This window comes from Camelus ferus, chromosome 5, assembly GCF_009834535.1.
Source record: "Camelus ferus isolate YT-003-E chromosome 5, BCGSAC_Cfer_1.0, whole genome shotgun sequence".
Classification (NCBI taxonomy): Eukaryota; Metazoa; Chordata; class Mammalia; order Artiodactyla; family Camelidae; genus Camelus; species Camelus ferus.
Genome location: NC_045700.1, coordinates 35,916,517 through 35,934,640, shown reverse-complemented (window position 1 = coordinate 35,934,640; position 18,124 = coordinate 35,916,517). Strand labels below are relative to the sequence as shown.

The 18,124-nt window shown below is 33.1% G+C and overlaps 1 protein-coding gene across 24 annotated transcripts in view; it reads left to right on the top strand.

Moving 5' to 3' along the window:
- BAZ2B (bromodomain adjacent to zinc finger domain 2B) overlaps positions 1 to 18,124 on the top strand; it is a 290,588-nt gene that overhangs the window by 190,511 nt on the left and 81,953 nt on the right. For 17 of the 24 annotated variants that reach the window (XM_032479524.1, XM_032479525.1, XM_032479527.1 and 14 more), the window contains 7 exons: positions 5,032 to 5,232; positions 5,539 to 5,934; positions 10,205 to 10,811; positions 12,456 to 12,749; positions 13,917 to 13,977; positions 14,768 to 14,876; positions 15,149 to 15,250. In XM_032479524.1, the coding sequence (XP_032335415.1) occupies positions 5,032 to 5,232; positions 5,539 to 5,934; positions 10,205 to 10,811; positions 12,456 to 12,749; positions 13,917 to 13,977; positions 14,768 to 14,876; positions 15,149 to 15,250 (1,770 nt within the window). The remainder of the gene's footprint in view (positions 1 to 5,031; positions 5,233 to 5,538; positions 5,935 to 10,204; positions 10,812 to 12,455; positions 12,750 to 13,916; positions 13,978 to 14,767; positions 14,877 to 15,148; positions 15,251 to 18,124) is intronic. The other 7 variants (XM_032479543.1, XM_032479538.1, XM_032479542.1 and 4 more) reach the window with 3 other exon arrangements.

Below are 18,124 nucleotides of genomic sequence, written 5' to 3'. Positions count from 1 at the left end.
CTTTAGAGGTCTCCTTCCCTCTTAGTTCATATTCTGTTACTGGTTGTTATTTCTTTATGATAAAATTTCCCTGTTCAAATTGCTAATGTGGTTTCTGCCTCCTGACTAGAACTTGTCTGCTATAGAAGCAGAATCAGAAATAGGGTGGGTATGCAGATTGCATGAGATAAATTCACTCCAATATACTGGTCACTCTAAGCCTTTGGAATTCCTCTTCCACATTATGCCAGGGAAGCTGTGGCATTTCAACTTTATTAAATATGGGTCACCACTGAGTCCAGATTTATTCATCCAACAAAGGAAGCTGAGATACCTCCAGCTACAGTGAACTAACACATTATATCCAGAATTTCTAGTAAGTGCACCCATATCAGTGAATTTAGTCTGCTCCTGTTTGTAATTTCTTCTTGAGTGAGAGGTCTTAGTTTATTCTGAGTTAAAGCCTTAGCATCTACACACATTTTGAAAACAAAGATAATAAGAGAGCAGTGTCTTCTTGTCTACATTTTATAAAAACCAACTTTCAGGGCCTGATTTTTAGGAGAAAGAGAGTGAACAGTTTGTGATCCTGCAACATCACTTTCTTCATCATCTCAGCTGTAATATAAGGGGACTGGGAAGCTTCTGGCACACTGTAGCAAGGTCAAGACAGGAGTAGCCACTAGTTGCAAATAGCACTGATCTGAAATTTATATCTGAACAACATGCCTCCCAGGCTCCAATTTTTAATCCTAAGGAGATATTTTATCAAAATTTTCTTTGTCCTTTTTCAAGACAGCATCAAGTTCCATGTATTCAGGATCAACTGAACAAATAAAGGGTTCTTTCCTTTTGTCCAGCATATTTTATAGAAGTACTAGCTCTAGAGCTTTCAATTCCCTTCTCAACAGAAAATAAATGTTTTCCAGAACATAGCGAGACACAGAAGGGTCTGCGGGGAGGTCATCTGGTGACCCACAAAACCTAAGGATACCCATCACAGAATCTCAGCAGGACTGTAATTGGGCCGCAAGACAAATATTTCCTTTCCTCTTCAAGCCACCCCACTGAGCACTTAAGCAAATGTGATAAAAAGACTCTTAGTTGTTTTCCTTCCAGGGACACAGGTTTCAGGGTCAACTTTCTACCTGTTCCTCTTCCAGCTGCTCTTTACTATACTTCTTATGCTGTGTTTCAAGGGCATTCCCATTAGTGTGAGCTCCGAAGACCTTCTCTGCCCTGCTGCCAGCTTCTCTGCATGCCAGGCACTGACTGAAACACCACCCACTCCTTGCTCCCATAGTATTTTGAAGCAGGTCCTAGACATCATATCATGGGATTTATCTCTCTTTTTATATTTCTAAATGTTAAACGTTCTTGTTTTTAAACCTTACACTATCCTACCTCTCAGAAATAGTGCTAAAATTAGAAAAATCTAATATCCTCAGTGCCCCACAATGTAAAAGGCAAGACTTTGGAGGAATGGATATGAAACAGACCCTGTCCTTAGTTCTAATGAGAAATCTATATTGACATTCCTAAACAAAATCAGTGCTGTTAAAGTAAAAAGTATTTCCAGAAGCAGGTATTAAAAGCTTACAAAGTCACCACTTTAATGATATAAATAAAGAAATTCTAAGTACCATAGGGGTATCTGTATACCTCTACATAGAAATAGCACTTGTGGGAGATTGGCTATCAATGTGAAGGATTCTAGAACCTAAGACTTCAGAAAAGTACCTTTGAATAATACATGGTCAGGCATGAACTCGTGGTAGCAGATGTTTCAAGTACAATGAAGATGAAGGGAGTTGGAATTGAATAAAAAAAACTCTTCTTTTACCCAATGTGTTTCTTTTTCAAAAACTTCTTTAAAAAAATTACTTTATGAACCCTTTTTCATATGCAGTTTGAAAAATTCAGCTAATTTTGAGAATCCCTCCTTGGGGGGCAGGGGTTACTTATCTCAGTAATGCTCATTGAACATCATTGATTAAGTCCAATTTTCTCATATAGTCTACATGTGTATTTAGAATAAATATAGATATTTTAAATTAAACAAGTAAACAAAGTAAGTCAACACAAACTAAAATACACATACAGACTGTTGAGAACAAAATAAGACAATTCAAGATTGAGTTCCTCTCCTGCTGCCATATTAGTTATTGTTACCACAGCAGCTGTAACAGTCTTTTAAAAATATAAGTGATTTTTTTTATGATTTTAAAATGTCATATGTTATCACTCCCTCTAATAGTTTCCTATCCCACTCAGAATAAAATCCTTGTCATGGCCTATGAGACCCTGTATGGTCTGACCCCTGCCAGACCATCCACCCTCACTTCCTACAGTTCTCTCCCGGGTTCCTGTGCTGGAGCAGGTCCAGCTGAGTTTTTCATTCTGTGAACACGTCAGCCTTGTTTCCAGCTCACGGCTTTTGCCTTTGCTGTTCCCCCTGTCATGAAAGGCTCTTTTGTCTTTATATGACTGGCTCTTGCTCTCGATTTAGACCTCTGCTCAGAAGAGTCTTACCTGATGACTTCATCTAAATCTTCATCCCCCGCCCCAGCACACACTGTCTATCCAATTATCCTGTTTTAGTCATGATATTTATCACTAAAAGCACTTATTCATGTTGTTTGTTGATTCTCTTCTCCCTGTTCCCACGAGAGCAGAGTTGCTATCTGTTTGTCACACCCTTGTATCCCCAGACACTAGAGCAACTATGCCTGGTACATAATAGCCTTGAATATGTATTTGTTTTGCTATTGAAAGAAATAAATATACAGTGAAATGAAAGTTCAAGGAGAGCGTTCTGAAAAGCTTCCCTAGATTGGATGGGGTTGGCGCAAGAGGAATTAATAAACGCTACTTTGTTCACTTTTTATGAACCTAAAAGACTCATTTTTAAAATGTTTAAGTGACAGAAAAAAAATACTGCCTAATTATGTGAATGCAAAGGAACTGCACACCTCACCACACACACACACTAAAAGGGACTAAGGAGATGAAACCGGTGGTACAAAAACTCATTTTTGTCTTATTCTTTAAGACCTGAACTTGTCTACTCACATCTACTTTTTTTTAATATGGAGATTAAATTTGTTACCTTATAGAAGCACGAGCTCTTTGCTCACTAGGGTATGCTCTGCAAAGACCACCTGCATCAGTACCACATTAAGTACTTGTTAATGCAGATCCCTGTGCCTTGTTTGGAGTTGGAACCCAGGAATCTGCTGGTTGTGGCAAGTTCTACAAGTGAATGTTATGCACCCTAAAGCTTTAGGACCTGCACCTCCAGACCCACTCTTGAGGCATGTAGGATCCATCTGTCATGCTGCCTTTAAATAAAAACCACACAGTTACATGGACATTGAAATAGGAGTTTTTTTCTGCCAAACCACTATAGCTCCCTCATTCCTTTCCTTACCGAGCCCCTACTAAAACTAAAACTGAAAGTGGTAACTTCAGTTTCGATTCCTTATGATTTTCATAGCCTTGCTATATACATGCTTAGAAACTCATAACAGATTTGTGTTGCAAAGAAGGATCTGTTTCTCTGTCAAATAAATGATAGGCTGAAAATTATTGTATTACTGTTGTTTCCCTTTAATCTCTACTTTGGTCTTTCTCGTCGTGCAATTTCCCTTTTTCCAGTTCACTCTCTGCTTTGCTGTGAGGGAAGGAGATATTTCAGGGAATGACTGTCAGCTTGTTGAAGGGTGTGCCTGTGGAAGAAGCATTACAGTTGCTAGTTTGGAGCAATTAACACAGTACCATGGCAAGTGGAATGTAACAGGAGTGACTCTCCTCACTCATGTGTTTTACTTGATTTAAATCAAATTTCAAAAGACACAAAGGAAAAAGTATAGGTTTGCAATCTGTAACTCTTGTTTCAACTTGGCATCCTTGTAGAGGTGTGTTACTATCTTTTATTCCCCAAACCTAGTAGTCATATATTTCATATATATAAAAACCATAACTTTTATAATTTGTTGCTTTTGAAATTCATTGCTCATTTTTCTGTATTTTGGTCTTTATTTTGTCTATGAGTGAACACTACTGAACTGTTCCTAAGTAATTTTGGATTGTGCTCAATCTTGTTGCTCTGTCGTTTCAACATTTCTCCTTTTTAGTCTTCCTACTGGCAGAATTTTAATTTTTTCATTGTTATATAGTTAGTTAGTTATAATTGATCTTGTCATTTTTCCTCTTTTTATCCCCTATCACTGTCTGTCCTTTAAACACAAAAGTTTCCTTTTATATCACCAAATGTCCCTTTCCACCAGCTTTAGATTTTCTTTGTTCTATAGGATCTTAAAAGTCTCAGCAATTAATCTCTCTCTTTATCATATTTTTCTCTCTTCTGATGCGGAAATATTAAAAATTTAAATTCCTTGACCTTAACTAAAGCAGCCCATTAATCCTTTTTTCGACCTATTTTATCTCCTCTATAGTACTTTTTTACTATAAAGAATCATTTGCTTTTATATTAATTATCTGTCTGACCTGCCACCACCGCCACCACTAGAATGTAAGTTTCTTAAAGGCAAAGACTCTATCTCAGACTTCATTGTAGTTCAGCACCTAGTAAGGTGTGTTTGGCTATTGACTCACTCTCTGCACAAAGAAAGAAGACTATAGTAAAATATAGAATGTTAATGTATGTAACCCTAACCTAAATGGAATTATTGTTCTGTAAATTGCTCTTTTTAACCTGTCATGCATTTTGAAGTATTTCAGTCATAGTGTGTATATATGAAAATATGTATATGTGTATACACACACACACACACACACATACATACATATATATATGTTTTCAATATTCTGGACATGACAGAGCTTATACTTTTTATTAGAATTCCTGTCGTAAGTTAATTTGATTAGTTTGTTGAATAATTACCCTTATAACATGTGACTTTTTACTTTTTCGTAAAATGACATTTTGAGATTGAAAATATCATTGAAAAATAAAACAGCTTACTTCTTACTGAAACTTGAATTTTTTCCAAAAATGAAAGTCTTGCTAAAAATCCTGTGTTTATCCAGAAACCAAGGAAGAAAACTATGGAAAGTTCTAGCAACAGTGATAGTGATTCGGGCACATCATCAGACACCTCAAGTGAAGGCATTAGTAGTAGTGATTCAGATGATCTAGAGGAAGACGAAGAAGAAGATCAAAGTATTGAAGAAAGTGAAGATGATGATTCTGATTCAGAGAGTGAAGCACAACATAAAAGTAACAACCAGGTAGGTGTAAATAGTTTCACTGGCAGTATCTACACATTATTCATATTTAGAAATTAACTGATTTCTCTTACCTCTCAAAGTCTATGAAGTTTAAAGTTGATCATTGTCTTTAGTTCTTACCTTTGCACAAGAAAAAAATAGGAGATGGAGAGATATTTGGTGTATTTTTTAGTGAGCTTTATATAATTTATCATGTCGTTAGGAATACTTTTTTAAAGTACCCTTTTTTCCCCTCTATGTTTTACTTCTTGATGTTCTCTGTTTTAATAGATGTTAAGAAGTTTCCATTTTAATTTGTATCTACAGGTGCTATTACATGGTATTTCAGACCCAAAAGCAGAAGGACAGAAAGCAACTGAAAAAGCCCAGGAAAAAAGAATACACCAGCCATTACCTCTTGTGTCTGAACCCCAGACTCACTCATCATTCCAATCCCAGCAGAAGCAGCCTCAGGTTTTGTCACAGCAGCTTCCATTTATTTTCCAAAGCTCTCAGGCAAAGGAGGAATCTGTGAACAAACACACCAGTGTAATACAGTCTACGGGATTGGTGTCCAATGTGAAACCTTTATCTTTGGTAAATCAAGCCAAAAAGGAAACTTACATGAAACTCATAGTTCCTTCTCCTGATGCACTTAAAGCAGGGAATAAAAATACCTCTGAAGAATCTAGTCCTTTGACCAGTGAATTGCGGTCCAAACGGGTGAGTTAAAAATATTTGTAGAATAATTTTATCATTAGAAAAAGAGCTTTTATATAATCTTACAAGTTTAACTAAATTCTACTCTTATTTTTATACTTTCTTGGTCACCAGGGATAGAATATGCACATTAGAAAACTAAATTTCTCTGATTTTATGTTTACATACACACCTGTTTAATGTATTTTTGGCAACACAATCTTATCATTTTTCCTCAGGTTTAATGATTTAGCAGTAAGGAGAGAAATATGTTTACATAAGACATACCTCACAATTATTTTCAATGTCCTTTTTTCATAATATCAGGATATTCTTCTTTAAAGAAATGAACTCTTGAGTGATTTACATCTGTAGTCCTGTAATTTATCAACTTAAAGTGTACAAATCCTTTATAAAGAATCATTTTCCTTTACCATTTTAAATGAATTATATGAAATACAAAATATTTTGAGTAACTTTACTTTTATAAACACCAGAAACATGTAATCACAGAATTTTTTTCATCTGTTTTTTTGCTGTTAGTTTTATGTTACTATATAGTCTACATTCATATGTCCAGTAGAATTCTAGTAATTAAATAACCAGTGCTTTTTATTCTAGAACTCACTCAGACTAGAGAAAAATACTGCATTTGAACAGAGTATCCTGACTTTTGGTTATAAAAATCATCATTAGGCATCCTAACCATTGGCAAAGACTTGTAGAGCACTTACTATTTGCTAGCCATTCATTCATTCCTTAAGTGCTGAGCGATGGATGCATTTACTCATTGAATACTAACATCTATAAATACCACTAATACTATTTTGCCTATTTACAGATGGTCAAATTGAGATTCATAGGATTTAAATAACTCTCCCAAGAGGACACTGCTACTTGGTGATGGGGCTACAATTCATACTGAGGCAGTGTAGTACTGGAGTCCTTGTTCTTAACCACTATGATAAGCTGCCTTTCTTTCTCAAAAAAGTCACAATGTCCTTGTCCATTGACTCTTGTCTTACTGTGAAGAATTTAACAGCAGACTCAAATAAAAATGACTTGAGCAAATCAGACTCTTCTGAGAATTTAAATGAGTAGTTCTCAAGCCTAAGTGTACATTGGAATCACCTGGAAAACTTTAAAAAAGAAATAACCACCTCAGAACAATTTTAAATCAGGATTTCTTGTGTTGAGACTAAGATATTGTATGTCTAAAAAGCTTCCAAGTGATTCAGATATGCATCCAGGTTTGAGAATCACTGATCTAAATAGAATGACCAGTGGTATCATAATCATGCATACAACAACCTGTCATGCACTGTTCAGTCATAAGGAGTTATTGTTATTGGCATCACATTATTAATTCTCCATGAATAAATTAAGTAAATTAAAAATTACATTGTTTGGGTTATTTTAATTCTTCATTAATATATATTCCACTTTAAGATGACTGAATTTTACAGAGCCACATCGAGTTACTTGCATTATGAAAGGTTTATTAATTTTTTCAAAAAGTTTCCTAAATTCTTATTGAAAGATTTTCATAGGACTGCCTATAAAAAAGTCATTTATTAAATACTTGCTTAATAAATGTAGCCAAGCTAGGCTTTCTACACATATGCTCTAATGTAATCCTTATACAATTGTGTGAGGTAAAGACATTAAGGCTCAGAGAGGTTAAGTCACTTTTTAACATCACATAACAAATTAAGAGCAGACAGATTTTAAACCAAGGTCGTTCTGATTTTAAAGCCCATGATTTAAATAATTTGGTGTTTCTGAAATGATAATGGTAGTTAATGGGAAATATTTTATGTGAATGTACATTCACATTAGACTTAATCCTAAATGACTACTTTTTTATTATTATGATGATATTATGAGTTAAAGCATATTTTATAAATACTTTTCTTATATCAGCTCTCTTTCTTTATATGACAGTCTAACATAGAATTTTGCTTCATTTCTCATGATGATCTCAATTGTTTCATGCTGCCTACTGTGTATCTCCCTTCCATACTAGTCTGTGATTTTCTTGAGTGTTATTTAATCACTGGATCCTTTTATAGCCTTACACGGTAGACATTTAATTCAAATCAATATACATTAATTGAATATATAGACCAGGAGTGAAAATTTTTTGTCCAACTTTGCTCAGAGGTTTTTTGTGTGGTCCATAAAAACTCAGCCAGGGGCAGGGGGAGCAAGAGCTTGGAGTCAGGACAAAGCTTTGAACCTCTCTCTTCCCATAGTCCTGTCAGCCAAGTGGGTATCTTAAAGTAGTAAGACATTTGCTACTATACAGGTCTCTATTTCCTCCCTTCCTGCTTTTTATGTACCACCCCAAAATCAAAAAAGATAGCCTATTTGCTGTAGAAGAGTAATTGATACTAGTCTTGGGATAAAATACAGTCTCTTTGGTTATTTTTGAAAACCTTCAGATGTCAATATATGAGATGTGATTCTTCAGAGTTACAGAGTAAGGAGCAATTTCAGAAAGTTCTTATTCTCATGACTGGTTTGATCCTATGTATTTGTAAGGAAAATTTACTACCTGTAAAAAAAGGAATAGAAAATAATTATGTGACAGAACTTTGTTATAAGAAATGAAAATACACTAAATTTTTCTAACTGAAAGTTTAAATTGGTATATATATTTAATATGAAGTATGAGTACATTATCTGTATACTTATGTAGTATGTAATATTTATATATTATATAAATATTAAGTAAAATTAAGTATATTAAAGTATTTTATGTAAGAATTTTGCTATAACATTCTTAAAAATAAAAATATTTTTAGGGAGAATATAATTATTTACTATAATATTACATATTTTATTCACTGAATAAATACCAGTTAAACATTTTCTCTTTGTGAGGCATTGCCTCAGTTACAAATTAATTTTCTAAACAAATACAGTGAAGATGGAAATAAGATAAAGTTCATGTAGGAATTGCTTACTGCTTCTTAGTACTGGCACTTTAAAATATTTCATAAGTCATTCCATCTGCATTTATACTTGTGAAATAACCCTCCACAAGTCTTTGCTGATTCGAGTGTTAAGAGTCCAGGTCTAATGCTGACAGTACTGCTGATTTTAATTTCAAGCCAACAATTTTCATCATAGAATTCTACTTTTCGAAATTCAACTCTATTTCTATTAGCTTAAAATGTTTTGATCATTCTATTTCAGTTTTTTGTATTTTGATTATACAAGTTTAATAAAATGCATATGATTTTATTCTTTTCATGAAGATTCTGATAGCCAAATAATTTTTTGTTTCTTATTTACAGTTGTAAATTTTATGGCTAAATGGTTTATAAATTAATTTTTCCCAAGAAAAGTGTAATTTTTCTGAACTCTTTTATTATACTCTTTCCAATGTTAATGTGCTGAAGGCCCTCTGAAGTAGATCCTACAAAATGTTGAGCCAGCCTTCCCACCAACTTCATATTATGACTACTGTAGGTAATACAGGATAGAACATAAAGGACTATAAGGAAGCTCAAAGGATAGAGGCAATGAGTACTTCTGGCTGGGACAAATATGGAAAGCTGCTTGGGTTGGATTTTAAAGACTAAGCAGGATTTCATCAGCTTAAAATTTATAAGAGGAAGACATTTCATGCAAAGTAAATGATTATAGCAAAATGTGAAGGTGGTGAAAGTATGACATGCACAGGTCATGGTAAATAGTCCAGTTGGACAAGGAAGGTTAGTTAGTGCCTACTTGAATAGTAATTTGAGTATCAGAATTAAGTGTTTAGGGTTTGTAAGGCTGGCAATGATGAAAGAGGCACTAAAATTTTTGACCACAGAGCTAATATAATAAAATATGGCTTATGTTAAGAGAAAATTGGCATTGGCCTATAGCATATATTGGGAGCTGGGTGGGAAGAAATGATAGTATGGCTTAAATTTGAGCAATATTTCAATGAAAGAATCCAAAAGACATAGTAATATGGCTAACTTGGAAAAAAGAAAGTAAAGGATTTTTAGGCTTCTAAGTTTAGGTTATTGAGAAAAATGGGAGCAATAGTAATAAGAGGCGGATAGTCAGGAAACATATATATTCTGAGGGTAAAAACTAATTAAGTTTTTAAAGATACTATGTCTAGCCAAGGTTCAGCAACCAACTAGTCATCACTGCAACTACTTTTATAGCATTTGTATGTCATGATTTAAATTTGTATAAATGAGTAGCTGTTGTCAGATACAGAAGGCAAATGGAAATAATCTTTGTTCTTATGGTACATTGTTTTATTTTTTAACTTATGTTTCAACAGGAACAATATAAACAGACATTCCCAGCTCAGTTAAAGAAGCAGGAGTCATCTAAGAGCCTGAAGAAGGTTATCGCAGCTTTGTCAAATCCAAAAGCAACCTCTAGTTCACCAGCACATCCAAAACAGACATTAGAAAACAACCACCCTAATCCATTCTTGACAAATGCACTTTTAGGTAACCACCAACCAAATGGAGTTATTCAAAGTGTCATTCAAGAGGCTCCTCTGGCACTTACTACCAAAACTAAAATGCAGAGTAAGATTAGTGAAAACATTGCTACTGCAAGTAGCACCCCCTTTCCCTCACCTGTAAATCTGAGTACAAGTGGGCGAAGAACCTCTGGCAATCAGACAACGGTAATGCCCACTGCCTCTCCCATACTGCATAGTCAAGGGAAGGAAAAAGCAGTTAGCAATAATGTAAACACGGTAAAAACACAGCATCACTCTCATCCTGCGAAATCTTTAGTGGAACAGTTTAGAGGAACAGATTCAGACATTCCTAGTAGTAAAGATTCTGAGGATTCAAATGAGGATGAAGAGGAAGATGATGAGGAAGAAGATGAGGAAGAGGATGAAGATGATGAATCTGATGACAGCCAATCAGGTTATTTTCTATTTTTTAGTTTATAGTATTTCTCCAAATACTATGTGAACCAAAACATATTAAAGAGGTTATTAATTCACAAACTTAAAATCATTGTCATTCACTGCATTTCACACAGCTATGAACCTTTCTATAATGGGTGGTAAAATATAGGAATAGTTGAAATTGGGAATCCTAAGTTAAATCTCAGCTTTGTCATTCATTTAACATTAAACAAATAATAACTTTAAAGTGAATATAAATGATGCATGAACTAAGAAATAATTTCACAACCTTGCTTAATTTTCATTTAATTCATGACCACTCATTTGTCCTTTGTTTTTCATCTCTTCTGCTACTTGTTAAATTATATCACTAGATAATTTGAACAAAGGTAAAATTGTAATCACAGAAAATACCAAAAACCTAAATCTCTATGGATATCTGTTAGCAACACAGAATTAATTTAACAACATATAGAGTACTCCCTGATTTTATTTGATTCACTTCCTAGTTTTTTAAAATTTCTTTTTGTTTTTCTTCTTCTTAACTCTTCTTCTTGTTCTATGAAAGATTGAAAACATAAGATATAAGATAGCTTAAAATTTAAATACAAAGATGAAATATATATTATAAAAATTTTCGGATTTGTTACTGGTCAGCCACGAATCCAATTGTAAATTTTCTATCTGCCAATATGAATAAGAAAATATAATCAGTTATACAATTTAAAAAATTGTCTGTAAGGTAAAAACAACCTACTTGGTCAGGGTAAGAACAATTTTTCCTGATAATATTTTTCTGGGGGTTCCCATAAATATAACTTTACATAATAGATAATTAATATCAATATTAATAACTTTCAAAGACAGTTTTTATAATGAACTTCAATCTAGGCAGCTAGTGCTACACAAAACACAATTCCACAAAAGATGTTGTTCTGGGAACCATTAAGATACAGTCCAAGTATCAGTCCTGTATTATCAAGTTTATTCCAGGAATAGACTTTATATGTCTATAGGAATGGGTGCATTTGTACTACTACAGTGCTAGAACAAACTTAAATTACTAAACCATTATATTACTCCCCATAGTTATTTCTGTGATCCTAGCCTTTTGTGAAGCCTGTGTAGCTTGATGAGATCTTGCACCTAAACTGCAGCCCCTAAAGCCAAGCATCTCTGCCAGAAAATTGTTTCCTTTTGCCTCAAAGCCCAGAAGAATGGATAATGGTAGTTCCAGAGTTCTCTTCCTCATGCTGAACCTGGTATACTTCTTAAACTACTGGAATCTATTAATTTAAATAATCAATTCTGTTTCCTCTATACTTTAGTTTCTTTATTAAATTAAAAGTGGTTTTGAAACCACTAAACAGAAACTCATCGTGTGAATAGTGTCATGTGAAAAGGACTGTTCTATGATTCAAATTTGGTGATTTGAGTAAAATAGATAACTTTTAATAAAGAATTCTGAGGATTTATGACCCTCATATATTGTACTCAAATAGCTTGTAAGATAGTGATTTTACCTTGACTCTTCAGGAAGTTTGCTCATTTGAGTTCTCAGTCACAGATGCTGATTCCTGAACTATTCCATTTAGATACAAACTGCAAATTGTTGGTGATTATCTAGTTATAATATACAAATGCTTCTTTTACTTCCCAGAATCAGATAGTAATTCAGAATCAGATACAGAAGGATCAGAAGAAGATGATGATGATGATAAAGACCAAGATGAATCAGATAGTGATACTGAAGGAGAGAAAACTTCAATGAAACTGAATAAAACAACCTCCTCTGTCAAAAGCCCTTCCATCAGTCTCACAGCTCACTCAACACCTCGTAACCTCCACATAGCCAAAGCCCCAGGCTCTGCTCCTGCTGCCTTATGTTCTGAATCCCAGTCACCTGCTTTTCTTGGCACACCTTCTTCCACACTTACTTCAAGTCCACACTCTGGTACCTACACTTTATTTTTATTATTGTGAAGTAGAAGTCAAACCATAACAAGAATTCGTATTTATACAGTGTTCTGGGAATGATCTCATTGGAATCAAGTGCTAGATTTTAGGTTGGCTAAGAAAGGTCAGCATGCATTTTCAAAGGATATGACCCATTACCATTTTTATTCTCTGTGCTTCCAATGTAAGGATCTGATTGGTAGCAGCTCTGGAGTTTGAATATTTTCTTGCTTTTGTGTTCAGTTGATGCTTCTAGAATTTATAATTTGACTGACAGTTGGACTTTTTTGATAATTGCTAAAAATGAGCTCACTTGGTTACATAAGATACATATCTGACCAACACATAGCCAATGACACTTGTATCAGTTAGTAGCATTATTATTCCATTGACATGCCATATCTTTTTTTTTTTTTTCTATTTGACCTTTTATAAACTTTTGGAGGTCTTCATTAAAAGGTTTTACATTGATAATCCCAAATTAATCTCGGTTCTCATTCAATAGCTAAGAAAATACAGATGTGTATAGAAAGTATTGTGTTGTTTTACTTATTTTACTCTTTTCTTGGAAATTTCTAGTTTTACTTTCATTTGCTACAAACCAATATAATATCCTACTAATTTAAGATGTATACATTTGTATTGGTAAACTTGATCATTGTCTATGAAAATTTTTTCATATAATCATAATCTTATTCTTTGTGCTTTAGGTTAATTAAAAGTGTTTTTGACTATAGATTTATATGGATATAGAAATTTTATTATTTTTTTTATATATGATCCATCTGTTGAAATTTTTCAGCATGAAAATTTCATGTTAAAACTCATATTTTCAAAGAAAACAGCTGTACATAGTTTCCTGAAACTTCTATCTGCTGTTTCCCTCCTACTTCTTTAGCCATTTCTTTAATAACAAAATGAGAGGAGAGCTATATATTTTTCCTTGCATCGTCTTTTCACTAGAAATACTAGTTACCCTGTCAAGATGAAAGCAAAAAAATTCCTCTACTTTATACAATGTATTTTGTTGAAAAGAACCTAAAAATAATGTGCCAGTTGCAGAAATACACTAATTCAGGTCATTAAGAAAAGTTTCAGAACTATCAAAAAAATTGTCATCTATATAAACTAATCTTTTATGTTAACTGGTTGAATTTTCTTGAAGGCACTTCCAAAAGAAGAAGAGTAACAGATGAGCGTGAACTGCGTATTCCTTTGGAATATGGGTATGCAGAATAAGATTTCTCTTTATGCTCCCCCCCCACATATTTATGCATGTTTGATTTCTTATTCTCTACTGTTAATAAAAGATGTAAATATTACTGCATAGTATTTATCAGAGCAGAAGCACCAAAGCAAAGCTGATATATCTGAAGTTGATACAGCAGAAAACAGAAATTAAGACTGACAGCTGGGTTTAGGTATGACAGAGCTGTGATGGGATCGTGCAGCCAGGTGGGAGTATGGCTGAAAAAGTAGCAAGAGCAAATCATTTGGCAAAGGGCAGGGACACAGTTAAGAGTGTCAGAGGTTTTTGTAAAGACAAATTTAAGGATAGTGAAAGCCACTTTGAGCAAAACTGAGGGACTTGAGCAGAGTTTGGCTAAAATGGTTGAATTGGACCTGAGAATTTTCACACTGGAAGTACACGATCCCCAAAGAGCAGAGAGCCAGATTTACTTTACTCATTTAAAGCTTTTCCAGTGTGAAAAATCAGTACCCATTGACACGTTACTGAATATGTCTGAATACTCAAAGTAACGCCAATATGATTTCTCAAAAATTTAATGGAGTTTAATACTTGTAAATTGAGTTTTTGATTAATTTTAGCTGATTTACTTAGCTACGAATCTAAATTATTTTAGTATTAAATGTATCTAAGTTGTATGATTGGCTGTTTATATTTGTTTTCTTTGTATTATGTTTTCTAAAGAGCATGTATTCTTAAAATTTTTATATTTTTAAAAGCTTCCTTAAAATTAAGTATGTTATAACCCTCATTTCTGTTATGTGTAGCTGGCAGAGAGAGACAAGAATAAGAAACTTTGGAGGGCGCCTTCAAGGAGAAGTAGCATATTATGCTCCCTGTGGAAAGAAACTTAGGCAGTACCCTGAAGTAATAAAGGTACATACTTTTCACCAAATAACATACATTTGGTGCCTATTAAGCATGCTTATGGAAAAAAAAAAAGTACACTCCTTTCTCAGATAAAGTTCCTTGATACAAAATATTCTCTTGTATGGGACTAATGAATGTACTTAACCTAAATTGATCTCTTATAAATCCATAGCCCCTTGATAAAATATGCAGAACAATAGTGTCCTGAAGATAGCTATACATCAAAGCTGGGTTGTAATTATTAAAACCTGAAGTGGAAAAATATGTGATTTTTTCAGTATCTCAGCAGAAATGGAATAATGGATATCTCAAGGGACAATTTCAGCTTCAGTGCAAAAATAAGAGTGGGTGACTTCTATGAAGCCAGAGATGGACCGCAGGTATCCACTTTTTAAAAAGTACAGTCTTTGAACCAAAAAGTAGTACCATAACCTAAATGAATAAATTTCACTACACTCTTTTGTTAGTTAATTCGTATAGCTATACATATAACTTTGTGGTAAACACTCACAAGGCCTCAATTTACTGTTTCAGTAACAAGGAGCTTTGATATTTTTTTCAAATTTCTTAAGTAAACTTTTTCCTGTTTATTAATTATCATTAATTTTATAGTTTATACAGGTATAAAAGTATCTGCATGTTCATGAGAAATATAAGAAAATATTAGTTCCCTGAAAGGTAAACAGTTTAAAAAATTAATTTGAATAGGAAAAACCTATTGTTATAAGTCAGTCCAAGGAAGGATCAGTATGCCTTAGTTTTTGGAAGGATCTTGTCCATTTGATATGCCACACTACTTGATCCGCTTTCACAGGTTTGTTAACTTTTTGATGGGGGCAGGGGGAGTTCCATAATATTAGGTGAGTGAAATTTCTGCTTTTTGCAGAAGTTGAATTTTTAAATAATTATATACATTTCTAAAACTATCACCACAGCTCCCTTTGAACTTGAGAGTTAAATGTACAACCTCACAATCATCGCAAAGAACTCACCACTGAAACCTCATTTCCTATATGTTTCCTTGAATGATTTGCCTTTTTTCCTTAGAATAAGCTGCATATGCTTATTTTTCCCTTTAACCTTATTAGCTCTATTGAAAGAGGTCCTAGTTACAGAGCGAGGAGACCTAGATTCTTGTTAATCAATGAAATGATTTTGGGATTTCAAACAAAATAATGCCCCCTTTTCCTTCAATTTCTTTATCTGCAGAATAGAGACAATCATAATTTTACTTCTGCTTCATGGGATTATGGTGAGGTTAAAACGAGATCATATGCATGAAAATGTTTCAGAAGGTTAAAATGCTCAGCCAGCTGAAGTTGGTGACTGAACCTTTCTCCCTTTTGGCTCATGGTAATGCACAGGAAGAATTTCCCTGGGTATTAGTATTTTCTGTTGTGAATAGATAGACTTTTCTATACTGTCTTTACCCTCTAATTTTATAGTTATAGAGGTGGAAGAGGCCTTCCCAATTCTTCAAGAGGTTCATTTGGAGAGCTCAAAGATTAAGGGAGTTTTCTAAGGTCACACAACTTCAGGCAGAGACATAATTGAACTCAAGATTTCTGACAGTGCTCTTTTGCATTCTTCATGTAACCTATTTTCCATTGTCGTCCGTGACTTTTTATGGAACAAGTTATGTCCACATCCACTTGTATTTTAACCAGTAATTCTAAAATGCCAAAATATATTCATCTGAGGTTTAACTTATTTATGGGAATATATTCTAGTATTTTTCTGTTTTTCTTTTTCCTTTTGAAACTAAAAAAAAAAAAAAAAAAAATTAGCTGACTAAATTTGTCACCAGATTCGTAGAAATTTAGTAAACCACAATGTTATTTTTACACCCCATATATACTAGATAAGTTTTTTAGTCACAAAACATATTAGAAGACAATGGTAATTTTATTTAAAAATTCTCATTTTTTAATCTTTTTTGTTCATATTATCAATATCAAGTCCTTACTTGTCTTATTTAAATATGCCAAAAACATCTTTTTGTTTTTAAATTCAATAGATTTTTGTTCTGAGCAGAAAGCTAATTGCTGTCCAATACATAAAGGATATTTTAGTTTTGTATCACTGATAATTAGACTTAATCTATAAAGCCTCATTAGGCAGAGCAGAATGTTCTTTGACATCCATTCACTTATTATTAAACATAATCAGTGTTTTCTAAAGCATATTGTCTTGTTGAGAGATCAATTCCAATCAAGGAAATATGATGAATTACTAAATCCAGAATATGTTAAGCTGCCAACACTTCAGCAGACTGCCAAGGGAAAATATTAGCAACTTTGAGAGCAATTCTCTCAGTTAAAAAGAAAATTAGTAAGTTGGATTCATTTCAGGATACTTTTAGAGAAGAAGCAATTAAAGGTAAGTAATCCAAAAGAATTTAGTTAATTAATTAGAGATGCATATACTTGTAGAACCATATACTTTTTATTTATTATATGATCAATATGTATAAGTATACACTTAATTAGAAATATGTATAATTATATAATAATTCTATGAAAATGAACAAAGATTACATGTTTTTGTTAGAGTAACTAATATGTAATAATTTTTATTTGCCTAAATTTTATAGAAGATATAGAATATAATTTGGGACAAAAACAGTGTTACCAAACAGTAATTTGTATATGGATATAATATGTCTGCCTTTATACAAATTGTATAAATAGTATGATGGCTGTATATATATTGAAAAACAAAACTATGCATATTGAAAGACTAGAAAGAGATATGCCAAAATTTTAATAATGGATGTAATGATTGGTAAGACAATGGATCTTTTTTCCCTATGTTCTTGCATGTTTCATAATTTCTAAAGTATGCTTGTATTACATATTTAATGTGAAAAACAATTTCCTATTTAAAAATAAATACATCTACCCCTTATAATCCAATAAAGCTAAGCATTCAGTTTTCCAAATGCATGGATATTGCACATAATGATTTTAAATGTTACTGCTAGAGTTTCCCAAGCTTCATATATTTATTTTGGGTGTTTGATAGCAAATGAAATGATGTATTTATAGATTCATTAGTATTCTTAATCATCTCCTAATAAACATTTGCACTGAAAAATATTTTTTCCATCATACTTTTTTTTTTTCTCTTAAAACTTACTAAAAAAAACCCCAATATTAGTTCTATAAGTTCTAATTTTGTTCAGGGTCTTTAAAGAATTTCACCAATGGTATTCCAAAGCTCTATGTTTTACAAATGAAATTTAGGAGATGATA